At 48.9% G+C, this 16,766-nt stretch overlaps 1 protein-coding gene across 9 annotated transcripts in view; it reads left to right on the forward strand.

Annotated features, from left to right (window-relative positions):
• Positions 1-16,766, forward strand: part of TNK2 (tyrosine kinase non receptor 2) — a 372,582-nt gene that overhangs the window by 162,309 nt on the left and 193,507 nt on the right. Inside the window, exon 1 of one of the 9 annotated variants that reach the window (XM_069212829.1) lies at positions 8,739-12,600. The exons of 6 other annotated variants lie outside the window; for them this stretch is intronic. In XM_069212829.1, coding sequence (XP_069068930.1) covers positions 12,538-12,600 — 63 coding nt within the window. In that variant the 5' untranslated portion in view covers positions 8,739-12,537. Of the gene's footprint in view, positions 1-8,738; positions 12,601-16,766 lie in introns of those variants that run through there. 2 more of the 9 variants (XM_069212820.1, XM_069212822.1) reach the window with 2 other exon arrangements.

Consider the following 16,766-nt stretch of genomic DNA (forward strand, 5'->3'; position numbering starts at 1 on the left):
GATATGATAGAGCTCACTGGGAGGAGATGCAACATTTGATAGAACACTTACCCAAGGAGTTCCAAAAAAGAGCACAACAAGTGGTGGAAGAAGGACAAAGTATCTCTAATAATCAGATACGGTCTTCAATGGATGCAGCAGATACGGCTGCAAGGACAGTAAATACTGCAATAACAATAAGCTGCGCACGTCAGGGTTCAAGCTGGAAATTCAACAAGCCGTGCTAAATATGCCATTTAATGAACAGCAGTTGTTTGGGCCGGAGGTCGACACTGCTATTGATAAACTAAAGAAAGACACTGATACAGCAAAAGCCATGGGCGCACTCTACTCCCCGCAGAGCAGAGGCACATTTCGCAAAACACCTTTTAGGGGAGGGTTTCGAGGACAACCTACAGAAACCACAACATCACCATCAAGGCCCACTTACCAAAGCCAATATCAGCGGGGAAGTTTTCGGGGGCAATATAGAGGGGGACAATTCCAAACAAATAGAGGAAAATTCCAAAGCCCCAAAAGTCCTCAAAATAAGCAGTGACTTACAAGTCACACATCCCCATCACATAACACCTGTGGGGGGAAGACTAAGCCAATTTTACAAACATTGGGAGGAGATAACAACAGATACTTGGGTACTAGCAATTATCCAGCATGGTTATTGCATAGAATTTCTCGAATTTCCTCCAACAGTCCCACACAGTATGTCAAAACAACATATAAATCTTCTAGGATTGGAAGTTCAAGCATTGCTCCAAAAAGAGGCAATAGAATTAGTACCAAAACAAGAACTAAACACAGGAGTTTACTCACTGTACTTTCTAATACCCAAAAAAGACAAAACTCTAAGACCTATACTAGATCTCAGAATATTAAATACATACATCAAATCAGACCACTTTCACATGGTTACATTACAAGAAGTAATCCCACTGCTCAAACAACAAGACTACATGACAACACTGGATCTAAAGGATGCATATTTCCATATACCAATACATCCTTCACACAGAAAGTATCTAAGGTTTGTATTCCAAGGGATACATTACCAATTCAAAGTGTTGCCATTCGGAATAATAACTGCGCCAAGAATTTTTACAAAATGTCTAGCAGTAGTAGCTGCACATATCAGAAGGCAGCAAATACATGTGTTCCCGTACGTAGACGATTGGTTAATCAAAACCAACACGCAAGAACGGTGTTCACAACACACAAAATATGTCCTAGAAACCCTACACAAACTAGGTTTCTCAATCAATTACTCAAAGTCACACCTTCTGCCGTGTCAAACACAGCAATACCTAGGAGCAACAATCAACACAGTAAAAGGAATTGCCACTCCAAGTCGACAAAGAGTCCAAACATTTCACAATGTAATACAAGCCATGTATCCAAACCAAAAGATACAGGTCAAAATAGTAATGAAACTGCTAGGCATGATGTCTTCATGCATAGCCATTGTCCCAAATGCAAGGCTGCACATGCGGCCCTTACAACAGTGCCTAGCATCACAATGGTCACAAGCACAGGGTCAACTTCTAGATCTGGTGTTGATAGACCGCCAAACATACATCTCGCTTCAATGGTGGAACAGTATAAATTTAAACCAAGGGCGGCCTTTCCAAGACCCAGTGCCACAATACGTAATAACGACAGATGCCTCCATGATAGGGTGGGGAGCACACCTCAATCAACACAGCATCCAAGGACAATGGGACACTCAGCAAAGACAGTTTCATATAAATCACTTAGAACTGTTAGCGGTGTTTCTAGCGCTGAAAGCATTTCAACCCATAATAACCCACAAATACACTCTTGTCAAAACAGACAACATGACAACAATGTATTACCTAAACAAACAGGGAGGAACACACTCAACACAGTTGTGTCTCCTGACACACAAAATATGGCATTGGGCGATTCACAACCACATTCGCCTAATAGCACAATTTATTCCAGGGATTCTGAATCAGTTAGCAGACAATCTCTCTCGGGATCACCAACAGATCCACGAATGGGAAATTCACCCCCAAATACTGAACACTTACTTCAGAATGTGGGGAACGCCACAAATAGATCTATTTGCAACAAAAGAAAACTCAAAATGCCAAAACTTCGCATCCAGGTACCCACAACATCAGTCTCAGGGCAATGCACTATGGATGAACTGGTCAGGGATATTTGCGTACGCTTTTCCCCCTCTCCCACTTCTTCCATATCTAGTAAACAAGTTGAGTCAAAACAAACTCACTCATACTAATAGCACCAACATGGGCAAGGCAACCTTGGTACACAACACTACTAGACCTTTCAGTAGTACCTCATGTCAAACTACCAAACAGACCAGATCTGTTAACACAACACAAACAACAGATCAGACATCCAAATCCAGCATCGCTGAATCTAGCAATTTGGCTCCTGAAATCCTAGAATTCGGGCACTTAGACCTCACACAGGAATGTATGGAGGTCATAAAACAAGCTAGAAAACCTACCACTAGAAACTGCTATGCAAATAAGTGGAAAAGATTTGTTTATTACTGCCATAATAATAAAATTCAACCTTTACACGCATCTGCAAAAGATATAGTAGGATACTTACTACATTTGCAAAAATCAAAACTAGCTTTCTCTTCCATTAAAATACATCTTACGGCAATTTCAGCTTACCTGCAAATTACGCACTCAACTTCATTATTTAGGATACTAGTCATAAAAGCGTTTATGGAAGGCCTAAAGAGAATTATACCACCAAGAACACCACCAGTTCCTTCATGGAACCTCAACATTGTCCTAACACGACTCATGGGTCCACCTTTTGAGCCCATGCACTCTTGTGAAATGCAATACTTAACGTGGAAAGTTGCATTCTTAATTGCCATCACATCTCTAAGAAGAGTGAGTGAAATTCAAGCATTTACCATTCAAGAACCATTTATTCAAATACACAAAAATAAAGTTGTTCTACGGACAAATCCTAAATTTTTACCAAAAGTAATCTCACCGTTCCACTTGAATCAAACGGTAGAATTACCAGTGTTCTTCCCACAGCCAGATTCTGTAGCTGAAAGAGCACTACATACATTAGACATCAAAAGAGCACTAATGTACTACATTGACAGAACAAAACTAATTCGAAAGACAAAACAACTATTTATTGCCTTTCAAAAACCTCATACAGGAAATCCAATTTCAAAACAAGGCATTGCTAGATGGATAGTTAAGTGTATTCAAACCTGCTATCTTAAAGCAAAGAGAGAGCTGCCTATTACACCAAAGGCACACTCAACCAGAAAGAAAGGTGCTACCTTGGCCTTTCTAGGAAATATTCCAATGACCGAACTATGTAAGGCAGCAACATGGTCTACGCCTCATACATTTACCAAGCACTACTGTGTAGATGTGTTAACTGCACAACAAGCCACAGTAGGTCAAGCTGTACTACGAACATTGTTTCAAACAACTTCAACTCCTACAGGCTGAACCACCGCTTATGGGGAGATAACTGCTTACTAGTCTATGCACAGCATGTGTATCTGCAGCTACACATGCCATCAAACGGAAAATGTCACTTACCCAGTGTACATCTGTTCGTGGCATTAGTCGCTGCAGATTCACATGCGCCCACCCGCCTCCCCGGGAGCCTGTAGCCGTTTAGAAGTAGATCTTAAACATTTGTAAATTTATAAATATATTACTTTAAACTACATTATGTACATACGTATTCACTCCATTGCATGGGCACTGTTACTAGCATACACAACTCCTACCTCACCCTCTGCGGGGAAAACAATCTAAGATGGAGTCGACGCCCATGCGCAATGGAGCCGAAATGGGAGGAGTCCCTCGATCTCGTGACTCGAAAAGACTTCTTCAAAGAAAAACAACTTGTAACACTCTGAGCCCAACACCACATGGCGGGATGTGCACAGCATGTGAATCTGCAGCGACTAATGCCACAAACAGATGTACACTGGGTAAGTGACATTTTCCATATATATATATATATATACACACACACACACACACCCACACACACACTCAGGACTGCATTGATTTCACATTGCAAATGTAATCTTCAATCAGGATGCTTTCTGAAAATCCAGCCGCGTCAGCTGTGCAACCGCTGTGCAAATAATCTTGTACTACCTGAGGAAGGAGGAAACCGAACCATAGTGGAAGAGTATTTTTGTTTTTGCCGAGTCCATTTGTTTGAGTCACTTCTTTCTTGGATGTTTAATATCTTTCTGACTCATTGTATCCTTTGGGATCCAGATTTTCGCCCTGTCTCCTGCTCTGTTTTGGTGTTGGGTTTGGAAGAGGCTACTTAAGTTTTTAAGTTATTTTTGAAGGCCGGATGGTCGCTGTCCTGTAGAGAAGAACAGATAAGCCTTCCATTTGTCCCAGAAACCTCAAATTATTTATATTTTTTAAGTGGTGAGGGGGTGCAATTGATGTGGAACCTAGCACTTTATGAAGACACCAGTTCATGTATATTTTCAAACAAAAAGTTGCAATAGGAAGGCTTGCTGACTGCGTCTATTTGCTAAGGCATTTGGAGAGATGACACGTTTCGCTCTGGTCTGTAGAAAGACTCAGTGCTTTCTCAAGGTAGAAGCAAAAGTCAGCAGATGACTGTATTGTTCCTGGATGGGGTAAGGTTAGCCAGAGATTGAAAGAACAGACTTAATGAGCTATAAGCAGGCGCCCCATCAGTGCCATTGAACCCTGGACTGCTAATCCACGAAGATATGCAATGACCACCCTACAGCAGTGTAGAGTAACTTAGGCCCTTTCCACAGGAATCATTCATTCACCCATTTCTCCTGCCTGGACCGCTGGACTCCACCTGACCTCCTGCTGAACCGGGGTCTGCCAGGATCATGGAGAGGTCCCCATTTACTCTGCCTCTTGGGCACTATGGTTGAGAGCAGGCTCTATTTTGGGATTTCCCGGCGTATTTTATTGTGATTATGCTACCCCTCCTGGTCTCCTGGTGGGAGATTTACGTCGCCGCATGAACTATTCCCACTGCAGCGCGGGGCATTTGCACCAATTTTCCCCGCCTGTGAAGTGGTCCAGGGGATCTTGCCGGGAGACCCCTGGTTAGCTTCTGCCCTCCGGTAGATGTTCTGACTGTTTGGTGCAGTTTTGCTTTCCTTGATCTTTGGTTCCCATTGGGTAAGACAGCCCAGGCGTGCATTATCATGTCCTGGTGAAGATCCTATAACTAAGAGGATGGAAACGTCATCGACTTAAAAACCTCTGACCTTATTTACTGTGTACAATTGATGACAGGTGCAGATGTGTCAAGCTTTGTTTATTCGCGAGCTTTGTATTTTTCCCTCACACATGTATGCCTGAGTTATTTTCTGTCACTTGTTGGGGTGTGCCCCGTGGGGGTCTCCACCTCTACACATTATTTTAGTTGTATCAATAAAATTATATGGTTCTAAACAGTTAATTGTACAAGTAACCTGGGCATTATTCCATTCTCAGTGTGTTCTTTGTTATACGGTTTGTTTAGGGACCTCTGTTCCATAAAACCTGATTCCCTGAGAGCAGCAAACCCCTCTCCGTCCTCAGGGGGGGGGGGGTGGCTCCTTCCACCCTGGCTGTCCACTCCCAATGGTGTACCCTGACGTCTAGCAACTTAGCCAATCAGAGCTCAGTGTTGTACCCAGGCCTGGGCAGAGCACGGCGCGCCCCCGGGTACTAACCACACCACTTGTGACCTATGGCCTTGTGCCACATGTGCACTGAAGCCAGCTCACGGAATAAAAAAAAAAACACCATTTACCCACTGATAGGCCGCCACTCCACTTCCCAGTTCTCAGTTTTTGCCATAAGTGGATATGGGTAGAAAGGGATTTGCCCAGGATCACACAGTGCCTTGTGAAGTGCTTCAAATGGGAAAACATAAGTGCAGGTACTCCTTAACATGAACTAGTAGTGTGGTGGGCGGGGCTAGGGGCGGGGCTAAGAGCAAGACCGGGGATGCTTTATGACTTACATACCAGTTGCAGCTCATAACAAGGCATGTGTTTAAACAAAACAAGTTAACTCGTTGCACACAATGAAAGCGAAACACAATGATATGTATCGTAATGCCATGCTGTTATTTGCGGTGGTTTTGCACAATACTGTATATTCTCCAACGTGCACACACACAAACAAACAAGCCCATTCCACACCGTCCTTAAAGTGTTCTGGTTCCCTCCCCCTTTCATCAGCGTTTGTCTCACACACACACACACATAAGCAGACCCTCGATCACAAGACAGGTGGGATTGAAGCCATTTAAGACCTCTTCCCTGCCAGGGCTGTGTTAGCTGCCCCTGCCAGCGGGGCTGCCTCCATTCCAGTGTTTGCACAAGTGCACACGATAGTGTGAATGTGACTGGCAGCACAGGGCCTGAATGGACCTGTTCTGTCAAACACCGCCTGATGGCGAGTGCCCGGACAGTGGGCACATACCCCCTGCTGGATGGCTCAGCGGGGGTCAGTTCAGGCCACAGAAGCACCTTAGCTGTCAGAGGCAGGTCCCACTCTACAGCCTAGTGCTCACTAGCAGCTAATGAGTACCGGTACTCTCCTTAGCAGCAAAGTGCCGGTACACAGTACCTGCGAGCACCGGCCCATTTAAAGCACAAGTAACAGCCTGTCTGCTAGAGGACATTCCTCCCACACCACACGTGCCTCTTGGGTCTTAATAGCGGGTGTCACTCAGAGGGTGAGGTAACCAGGCGTGAGTCACGCACTGGTGTCTGCAGCAAGTACTCATCTCGCCCATGGGTGCCTCACGGTGAGGTCAGCGGGCCGCAGGGAGTGACCTCAGACCTGCCCAGTGAGCCTCCAAGAAATCCGTCCTATTTGATATTATTTCTGCCACCCTGCGTGCACGCGCAGACCGTGAACGCGGCACTGAGGTGGTTTGCCCAAGGCCACACTGTGCCAGGTTGTTGATTAGACAGACGGGAGTGTCGATTTGCCCAAGATCACAGTGTGCCAGCTAGCTGGGCCTGGCCTTGGTGCCTGGACAGTAGATGTCCTGGGCTTGGTTTCGGGGCCGCGGGTTGTCTCTTGTTTCTGTAGTGCCTTTTTTATGTATGTATGTCTGTATGTATGTATGTATGTATGTCTGTATTTACAAATTCCTTATCCTCTTCTCTATTTTCATGTTACAGACTTGAGTAGACAATATACACATCACGAGGAGCCCCCTCTGCTGTTTGTAAGTGATGAGGGGGTCCTCGGGGTTGGGGTCTCGGCTTCGAAGCTCCAGGCGGGCGTTTTATGGGGGGGATTGGGGTCTCGATCTCGATGGATGGGGGCTTGCGAGCCTCGGAGTCCTTGTAAACTCTGTGGCTGTGCGTCGTTAGGGGGTGGGGGGAGGGGCGGCTGCAGTATTTATGGGTGGGGTTGACAACTCAAGGGCCTGGAGGCCTGTGTGTGGGGGGTTGATGGAATGGGGGGGAATCTCTCTGCCCTTTCCCTCAGAATGAGGGTGTTCCTCCCGACAGGAATAGGTTGGGGTGGTCTGTGAGCCGGTGCACCTCAATACACCCCCTTGGAGGCTCCCAGCTTCTCCACGCATCCTTAGGGGGGCCTTGGCTCAGCTGCCGCGCGGTCCTGCTCCGTCACTTTCCGGGATGCCCACATCCCTGGCACAGCTGTGGGCTCTGGGCACTCCTTGAGCGTCCATCCCTCGCCATGCACTACGAGACCCCGTCCTCTTGGCATAGTCAAGGTGCCCTCTATTGTGGTCCAGTGTACAGACTCCTGGCACATGCTGGCCCCGCCCGGATGCGCCCACCTCTTCCATAATCCAGTAACAGGGTCACCCACACCTGGCACAGAGCGTATACTCTGTGCTGTGCCCACGAACACATCCCCAGGAAGCTTCTGTCCCTGTCTAAACAAAGACGTTACCCACCTGTGTGTTGTTGCCCTGTCCATACCGCTGGGAAGACGGTGTCCCTTTCCATGCACTCTGGGAGGTTACCCATTCCTGGCACAGACAGAGTGCATGTGTGCTGTCCCTAACACCCCCCTCCCCGGGGAAGTTCCGCCCCTCTCCGTGCACTGTCAGAGGTCGCCCACCCCTGGCACAGGCGGGGGCTCTATGCGCTGTGCCCCGGCCTCACCCCCTGGATGCTTCTACCCCTCTCCATGCACTGTCAGAGGTCGCCCACCCCTGGCACAGGCGGGGGCTCTATGCGCTGTGCCCCGGCCTCACCCCCTGGATGCTTCTACCCCTCTCCATGCACTGTCAGAGGTCGCCCACCCCTGGCACAGGCGGGGGCTCTATGCGCTGTGCCCCGGCCTCACCCCCTGGATGCTTCTACCCCTCTCCATGCACTGTCAGAGGTCGCCCACCCCTGGCACAGGCGGGGGCTCTATGCGCTGTGCCCCGGCCTCACCCCCTGGATGCTTCTACCCCTCTCCATGCACTGTCAGAGGTCGCCCACCCCTGGCACAGGCGGGGGCTCTATGCGCTGTGCCCCGGCCTCACCCCCTGGATGCTTCTACCCCTCTCCATGCACTGTCAGAGGTCGCCCACCCCTGGCACAGGCGGTGGTACACTCTGTGTTATGCCACACCCCTGCAAGCGTCCACCCACTCCGATACCCACACCCCTGGCAGCGACAGGGTGCTGTGTGTGGGAATGCGGCGGAGGGGCGCTGAGGGCCAGCCCTCCCGAGCCCCTTCGAGAGGCCTGGCCGGAAGGAAGCCTGCGACGCGCCAGCCCCAGCCTTTGGCAGCCGATCAAATGGTCTTTGCTGTCCGGGAATAGCACAGAGCCGGCTGTGTTCGGCCCCCGGGGGAGGCCTGGTCTGTGCTACCCGCCGGGGTGCCCCAGCTGTGCCAGGATCTCCCACGGACACTCGCCCTGACGCGGGCCCATGGATGCGCCCGTGGACTCTGTGCGCACAGCCGCCCCGTGGATCAGCGCCTTGTTTATGACGCTCAGGCTTCAGTGAGCCTTCTGGACTATTTTTGGAGCGTATGGGTCGTGCTGATGCCCATGCTTGTTCGAGGATGGTCTAAAGAGGCATCCGGTCCCCCTCAGCGGGCAGGGCACGGCCTCCAAGACGTGGCCCTGTCCCTGGTGCCGTTCCTGGATCCGGCCTGGGTTTCCTAATTTCAGTGTTGCGTAACACTGGGGATGTTTAGAGGCCCAGCAGGACCCTGTACTTGGGCACGCCCAGCCCCTCTCAGACGGGGGTGTCACTGCTGCTGATTCACATAAGAAGATGCTGAGCCTGCCAAGGCGGGGGGGACCTCCAGCCCCCCCAAGGTGCCGTCTGCAGAGGAAAGCGCCTCGCTCACTTTCTCCAGTAGAGGGTTTGGAACAGGGTTCAGCCTTCAGGCCGCTGAGCGGAGATCCTGCGCCGCTGGATGTGGACTCTGCCCCCCGCCCCATGGGTCATGAGAAGATGCTGAGCTGAGATCCTGCGCCTCTGGATGTGGGCTCTGCCTTTCACCCCAGCCCCTTGGGTCATGAGAAGATGCTGAGCTGAGATCCTGCGCCTCTGGATGTGGGCTCTGCCTTTCACCCCAGCCCCTTGGGTCATGAGAAGATGCTGAGCGGAGATCCTGCGCCGCTGGATGTGGACTCTGCCCCCCGCCCCTTGGGTCATGAGAAGATGCTGCGCTGAGACCCTCCGTCTCTGGATGTGGGCTCTGCCTTTCACCCCCCGCCCCTTGGGTCATGAGAAAATGCTGAGCTGAGATCCTGCTCCTATGGATGTGGGCTCTGCCTTTCATCCCGCCCCTTGGGTCATGAGAAGATGCTGAGCTGAGATCCTGCGCCTCTGGATGTGGGCTCTGCCTTTCACCCTCCGTTCCATGGGTCACGAGAAGATGCTGAGCTCACAGGGGAGTGGAGGGTTTGGATTATGTAGGGGACCTTTCACCCTCCGTTCCATGGGTCATGAGAAGATGCTGAGCTGAGATCACGGTGTTTTGGATTATGTACAGGACCTTTCACGACCCCGAGCCATGGGCCATGAGAAAATGCTGAGCTGAGTATAGGGGTGTTGCAATATGCTCAGGTCCTTTTACCCCCCGGACCAGTGGCTCATGAGAAGATGTTGAGCGGACATCTCCAGGGGGTTGGATTGTGGACAGGACCTTTCACCTGCCCAAATTGTGGGTCATGAGATGATGCTGACATCACGGGGTGCTGGACTATGGGCAGTACCTTTCACCCCCTGCCCCTATGGTTCATGAGAAGATGCGGAGCTGAGATCACAGGGGGTTGGATTGTGTACAGACCTTTCACCCCCTGGACCTTTGGGCCATGAGAAGATGCTGAGCTGAGATCAGAGGGGGGGTTCGTTTATGGACAGGACCTTTCACCTCCCGGACCCGTGGATCCCACTGAGGATGCTGAGCTAAGATCCTGTGCCCTTGGATGTGGTCAGAACCTTTCATCTCCTGGACTCTTTATCAACAGAGGATGCTGAGCTGAGATCACTTGGCGTTCGATTATGAACACAGTTACTGGTCCCAAGTTCGAATAGAGGATATTGAACTGGGATCACATCGAATTGTGGTCAGGCCCTTTCACCTCCTGGTCCCAGGGGTGGACAGAGGATGCTGAGCTGAGATCGCAGGGGTGGGGTTGTATTGTGGAGAAGATCTTTCACTCACAGGTTCATGGACCGGCAGAGGACCTTAAACTGACATGTTGCAGCATTTAATCTGACCAGGACTTTTGACCTCCCACCCCAAGGATCAGCAGCTAGCCGAGACCACTGGATCTTTCCAGGTCCATTCATCCCTCGATCCCAAGGATCAACAGCTGATCCTGACTTTAGATCCCAGACCACTGGATCTTTCCAGGTCCATTCATCCCTTGATACCAAGGATCATCAGCCAGCCGAGATCCGAGACCACTGGCTATTTGCAGGGCCATTCATCCCTCGATCCCAAGGATCAGCAGCTGATCTGACCTTAGATCCCAGACCACTGGATCTTTGCAGGACCATTCATCCCAAGTGGATCCTGAGCTTAAATCCTAAGCACTGGATCTTTGAAGGACCGTTCATGTCTAGAGTACAAGGAATGGAAGTGGATCCTGAACCTAGATCCCACAACACTGGATCTTTGCAGGACCATTCATTTCTGGATCTCAAGAATCTGTAGAAGATGCTGAACTGAGATCTAGGGGCATTGGATCGAGGCTGGACCATGTATCTGCAGATTGAACATCAACACAGATGATGCTGAGGTGATATCAGAAGGCGTTGGATTCTGGGTAGACTTTTCTCCTCCCCTTCCCGAGCAATAGCAGTGGATGCTGAGCTGAGATCACAGGGCACTGGATCATTGCATGGTTATTCATCTCTGGATCCGCAAAGATCAGCAGAAAATGCCAAACTGAGATCCTTGGGCATTGTATGGCGGCAGGACCTTTCTTCTCCCCTAGAAGGGATCATCACTGGATCCCGAGCTGAGATCCCAGGGCACTGGATCATTGCAGGGCCTTTCATCTCCCTTTCCCAATGGCAGCAGAGGATGCTGAGCGGAGAAAATGGAGGTGCTGGGTCTAGGGGTGTTCTTTCCTCCCCCACAGATTGGAGGAGTTTGCTGATCTGACATCCCATGGACCTGATCCCAGGGACCACCCGTGGACGGCGAGCCGAGGCCTGGACGGGCTCTTCCAGCCTTTGACCCTTTGTTTCTTTGGGAGATGCTGAGACCCTGGGGTCGTTGGATCCCAACAGAATCTTTCACCTGCAGACCTGCGATCAGATGATCGCCAAGGACGCTGGATCTCATCAGACCTTCCATCTTTTGATTCCTTGTTTAGCAGAGGGCGCTGAGCTCGACAGCGAGGGGACATTGGAGCCCAAGGTGTTCTTCCAGAGTTCGACTTGCTGATCCGCAGGGCGTCAGCCTGTGTCAAGGCGCCTTGGGTGCCACTGTGTTCCTGTTCTAATTTTCAACTCACTGATTTGCAGCATGTCAGCCTGAGACTCAAGGCGCTTTGGATCCCAGAGTGTTCTTGTTTTAGTCTTCGACTCGCTGATCTGTGGCGCATGTCATCCTGAGAGTCGAGGCGCTTTGGATTCCATCATGTTCTTTCAGTCTTCGACTCCTTGATCTGTAGCATATGTCAGCCTGAGACTCGAGGTGCTTTAGATCTAGCTGGCTTTTCCCACACTCACAAACTTCTGGAGAGCTGTGACTTGATATCCCAGGGCTCTGGCTTCTTGGGAAAAGACTGAAGTAATGACTCCCAGGGCGACATGGTCCCTCCCCCCTGGGAAGCCCTAGCATGGCCGTGTGACTGAACCCTGAAAGTGCAGGATCCACCTAGGAACCGATGGTCACATGTCGCTCTTCCCCAGGAGGTGCCTGCCATCTTGGAAGAGATGAACCTCGAAAGAGACAAGATGGACACCTGGAACGAACCAATGGGAGCATGTCAGGTGGAAAACTGAAGACATCTTTCAGTCGCATCGCCTGCCTGCCCTCCATTCTCACCCACCACCCTTTCAGCTGGCCTTGAAGCCCACGGTGGTCCAAGATGAAGCGCTTTGAGGCACTGAAGAGATCCTTCCCGTTCCTGGCCAAGTTTCGAGTCTACAAGGTAAGTCTTGGAGCCCTGTTACTTATCCTGTTGTTTCATAACATTGGCTTGAACACATAAGAGTGTAGTTGACGTCAGCAGATATGTAAACACCAAAATGGCTGCACACTGACCCGTCACATAATCAGCACACATGGGAGCATGGATCACTGTAATTCTCGCACTCCCGCGCCAGCTTAGCGCTTCATTCCATTGTCAGCGAGTCGCGTTGGGGTGGCACCGATGCCCAGGGTGTGTGAGGGGCTTACTGCAGCAATATCTCCTTTCGTAACTACCAGTCACCCCAATTAAGGTCAGATTTTAATATCCTACCTGCAGGTTAGCCTTTGGACTAAAAGTGCCCCAAAAGTGGCTCTGTGAACCCAGGCACCACCCTTCCAAAATACAACCACTTCAAAGCCCTTGTTACCTGCTATTCTTTTGAGGGCACAACCCTCAACGCCTTGAGGCCCTATGGGTGAGTAGTGTGCTTTAAAACACATGATTGATTGATGGCGCAGTTCTGATAGCTGTTTGCAATCTTAGCAAAGATACCAATATTTTATTGAGCATAGAGTCTGCAGTACTCCTGTGCACTTGTGAGCAAGCGTGACCGACAGTGGTGCAGTGATTTACACAAGTCGGTATTAGTGCAAGCATACCTTCTGGCAATGATAGCGCCTAAAGACCATGGTACAGTGTAGAGCAAAAGGGCCTGGGTGCCACACCATACTGCTACAAGCCCCTAAAGGGACAGAGCCCCCATATTACCAGCCCACTGTTGCTATTCTACCACCTTGGGTGCATACTGTGCACCCGCCGGTTAATGTGGCCGTAGGGGGCTGATCGGACCTTTGCACGGATACAAACTGATTGGAGCCCGGAGCGCCATGGGGTATCTTCCCCTTTTATGGGATGCGCTTCCCATCAAACAGGCGGAGGCATGCAGAGCTCTGATCCAGTGTGTGTTAGCAAGGCCAGCCTTTGGTATGGGTGAGCTGGGCTAAGCCCAGGGCACCAGTCTTCAGAGGATGCACAGAGCTATCTGCATTAAGGTCATGCAAACAGCGGTGCCCCTGGCACTTAGCTGTGACGATTTGGGTGAAAGCGCTTTTAATCATTTTTAGGTCACGCCTACTAAATAGTGCAAGTGTTGCTGTCTGCAAGGCATATTGTTGCATCCTGAGAACATAGAAGGGCTTGGAGCCTGCCCATCTCCTACCATTGATTGGCTTTTGTTGTCACTTTCATTTGCCTGATTCGTATTTGTTTCCCAGCTTGTCAATCTTGTGTTTGTCCCTCCCATGGTGCATTGCTGCTTTACAGTCTCTTTGATTGGCTGACATCGCTGCTTCCACTGCTTGCTTTTTAAGCACTGCATTTTAGGGAGAAGCCTACCAGACATATAGGGGACATGCTGAAAGCTTATCTAGGAATGCATTCCTTCCATTGGGTTTGTGTTTTGTAGCTCGCATTTGCTTCCGTCGTGTTCACTGACTATTTTGGTTTAGGTTGTCCAGCATATCTTTGTCCCTCCAGTGGCACATAGCCTTCTCTCCACACCTTTGTGTAGCTCCTTGTATTCTTCCACGAGTGCTCGCTTCCCTGGAACTCTTTTTTTTTTTTTTTCTTTTTCGAGAGACACTCCTTGAGAGGGCATGTGTTTTCAGCTGTCTCCCTTTTATACTAGTTCACAGAGCGGTGGCTTAAGCTACCAGAGTTCAAAATGCAAATCAGCATTAAAAAGCCCCTTTAATTTTGTTTTTATCTTGGCATGTTTGCTGTAACCCCAGAGACAGAGGTCAGGTGTCCGGCTTTGTCTTCTGACAAACTGATGTTTATTCTTTCAAAAGTGAGGTCTGTGTTTATTTTTCCTTCTCTGACAGCAAAATGGGGGATTTTACAAAGTGAGCTATGCAACAATCTTGCTGGGTACAAAGAGTGTGAAAAGAAAGACTGCAGGATGGAATGTTTTACACAACAACATCTAAATTATTGCAAATGAATTGTACACATATGTCAGTGTATATTAGCAATTAGAAAAGCAAAAATTAAGCACTTTTTTTTGTAATTCTGAAGTGTGGCGTAAACAAAGATTTTAATAGGAATCAAACAAATCAGTGCATTTTGCAGATGTACAAATGAAATATTCGATTAAGCCTGATTTCCACAGATTACCGTTTGTGAGCTGCATAGTTTCAGGAGTAAAACTGTAAGTCTGTGCAGATGAAGTGCTCATTTCAGAGCACAAGAACGTGTTGTCTACAAATGATGTTGCACTACCACACCGTGCTTTAGTTATATATTTGCAAAAGTGTGTTCCAAAAGATACCACCAAGTACATACTATACCCTTACCACTCCCCTGCCGAATACATGTCTACACGTGTTCCGTGCACGACACATGCCTTTTTCACAATCCCTATGACTTCATTGATGTAACATTAATAGCAGCACCCCCGCTCTGAAAATCGTTCATGCACCACTGCGGCATGCCAGTTCCGAAATATAGTTCTTGCACGGGTCCTTGATGGTACAGTTCCTTAAAGCGATTCTGTTTTCAAGCCGGTCTTGAAGGAAGCAGCATACTGTACTTTAAATAGCATTTACTCAAGCATCAGATGTGCACTTCTCTGCTTTTCCTTCAGTATTAAGTGTTAACACACAAAAGGCTCACAAAAGGCTAATTTCCATGTATGAAGAGCACACACAGATTAATGAACTACAATCTGTAATTCACAGAACATTATGAAACATTGTATTAGATGTTAAAAGGACCTGTTGAAAACAGTGCAGAGACACTTCCAGGGCTACTTTTCACACAAACATCAAAATATGCAGTGATATAATCAAAAGCAATGAAGGAAGTGTTTGTAGGAATAGAATAGGCAACAATTACAAAATCAACCAATATGCTCTTTTTACCAGCAACTCTGAGAGTGCAAGTCTCAACAAAGCGGGCGGTCTTTAGTTTTTATAGCACTTCTTACCTTAACTGAGCCTGCTTCTAAGCACTCCTAATGTTTATGGACAAGAGATTAAAGGCACAAGGAGATTGAGATGTCTAAGACTCTATTTCATTCCAGTTCAGTAAACAACCTTCTTCCTTTGTACACGTGACTCACTAGAGGTACTGATAACAAGCGGGGAGGCTTCCCAGGGTGCTGTGGATGGACAACTAAGGGGAAGCATAATACAGTATTGTCAAATCTCGGTCTCTTGTACAGACTGGGGCATCATTTATAGGGCAGTAGGGAGTGAAACCCTTAAAAGAAGTCCACGACTCACATTCCACACCCAGTGCATGTTACGCTCCACTTTACATTACACCCCTCCGCTGCCCCCACGCTGCTGGCATCAAAGCGGCCCTTGGACATACCACAGACCATATTTTTGGCCCCAGGGAAAATAAAAGTAAACATGGTGTATAGCATCATTAAGGACCGTTGGCTAAGCCGATAGGTCCCGAAGGTGTGGCCTGTTGGCTTTGCCAATGCTTGGTTCCTTTGTGTAGTAAGCACTCTATTGGAATGCGTGTTTTCAAGGCGTCTCGCTCATGTACATATCTCCCCATGTGCTCTGCGCGGCTCTCTGTTGCTCGGCTGCTTCTCCCAGCCCTCCTCGCGTGCTCTCCCGTGTGCTTCCCATTGCTTCTCCCAACCCACCCCCTATGTTGCTTTCTCCCAACCCCTATCTAGCTTCCCCTCAACTTCTAGGTTGTTTTTACTCCTACCCTTCCACTCTGTTGCTTTCGTGCCCCCTGCAGCCTCTCCCCTGTTGCTTTCGTGCCCCATGTTCCTTCGGTGTGTCCCACCCGCCTACCCTACCCTGTTTTGCTTCTCTGTCCCCACAACCCGACCCTGTGTTGCTTCACCGTTCACCCCAGTCCTCCCCTGTGTTGCTTGGCTTTTGCCCGACTTACCCACATATTCCTTTGCTGTCCCCCCAATTCTCCACTGTGTTGTTTACGCTCCCGTCCCCGCCATAAAAGAACATTTTTGTACATTTTATTTTATTTTTATTTACCAATCCAACTCTGATCAGCAACTAAAAAGTGCCTGCGTCGTTTTGTCGGCAAGCGCAAGTGTACTGCGCATGCGTACAAAATGAAGTAGAGGGTGACATCCAAGACAATTGTGCTTGCTTTTGTAGTTATTATTTTTTTTTTAAAAACTCTCTGCAGGCTGC

This window comes from Pleurodeles waltl, chromosome 11 (genome assembly GCF_031143425.1).
Source record: "Pleurodeles waltl isolate 20211129_DDA chromosome 11, aPleWal1.hap1.20221129, whole genome shotgun sequence".
NCBI lineage: Eukaryota > Metazoa > Chordata > Amphibia > Caudata > Salamandridae > Pleurodeles > Pleurodeles waltl.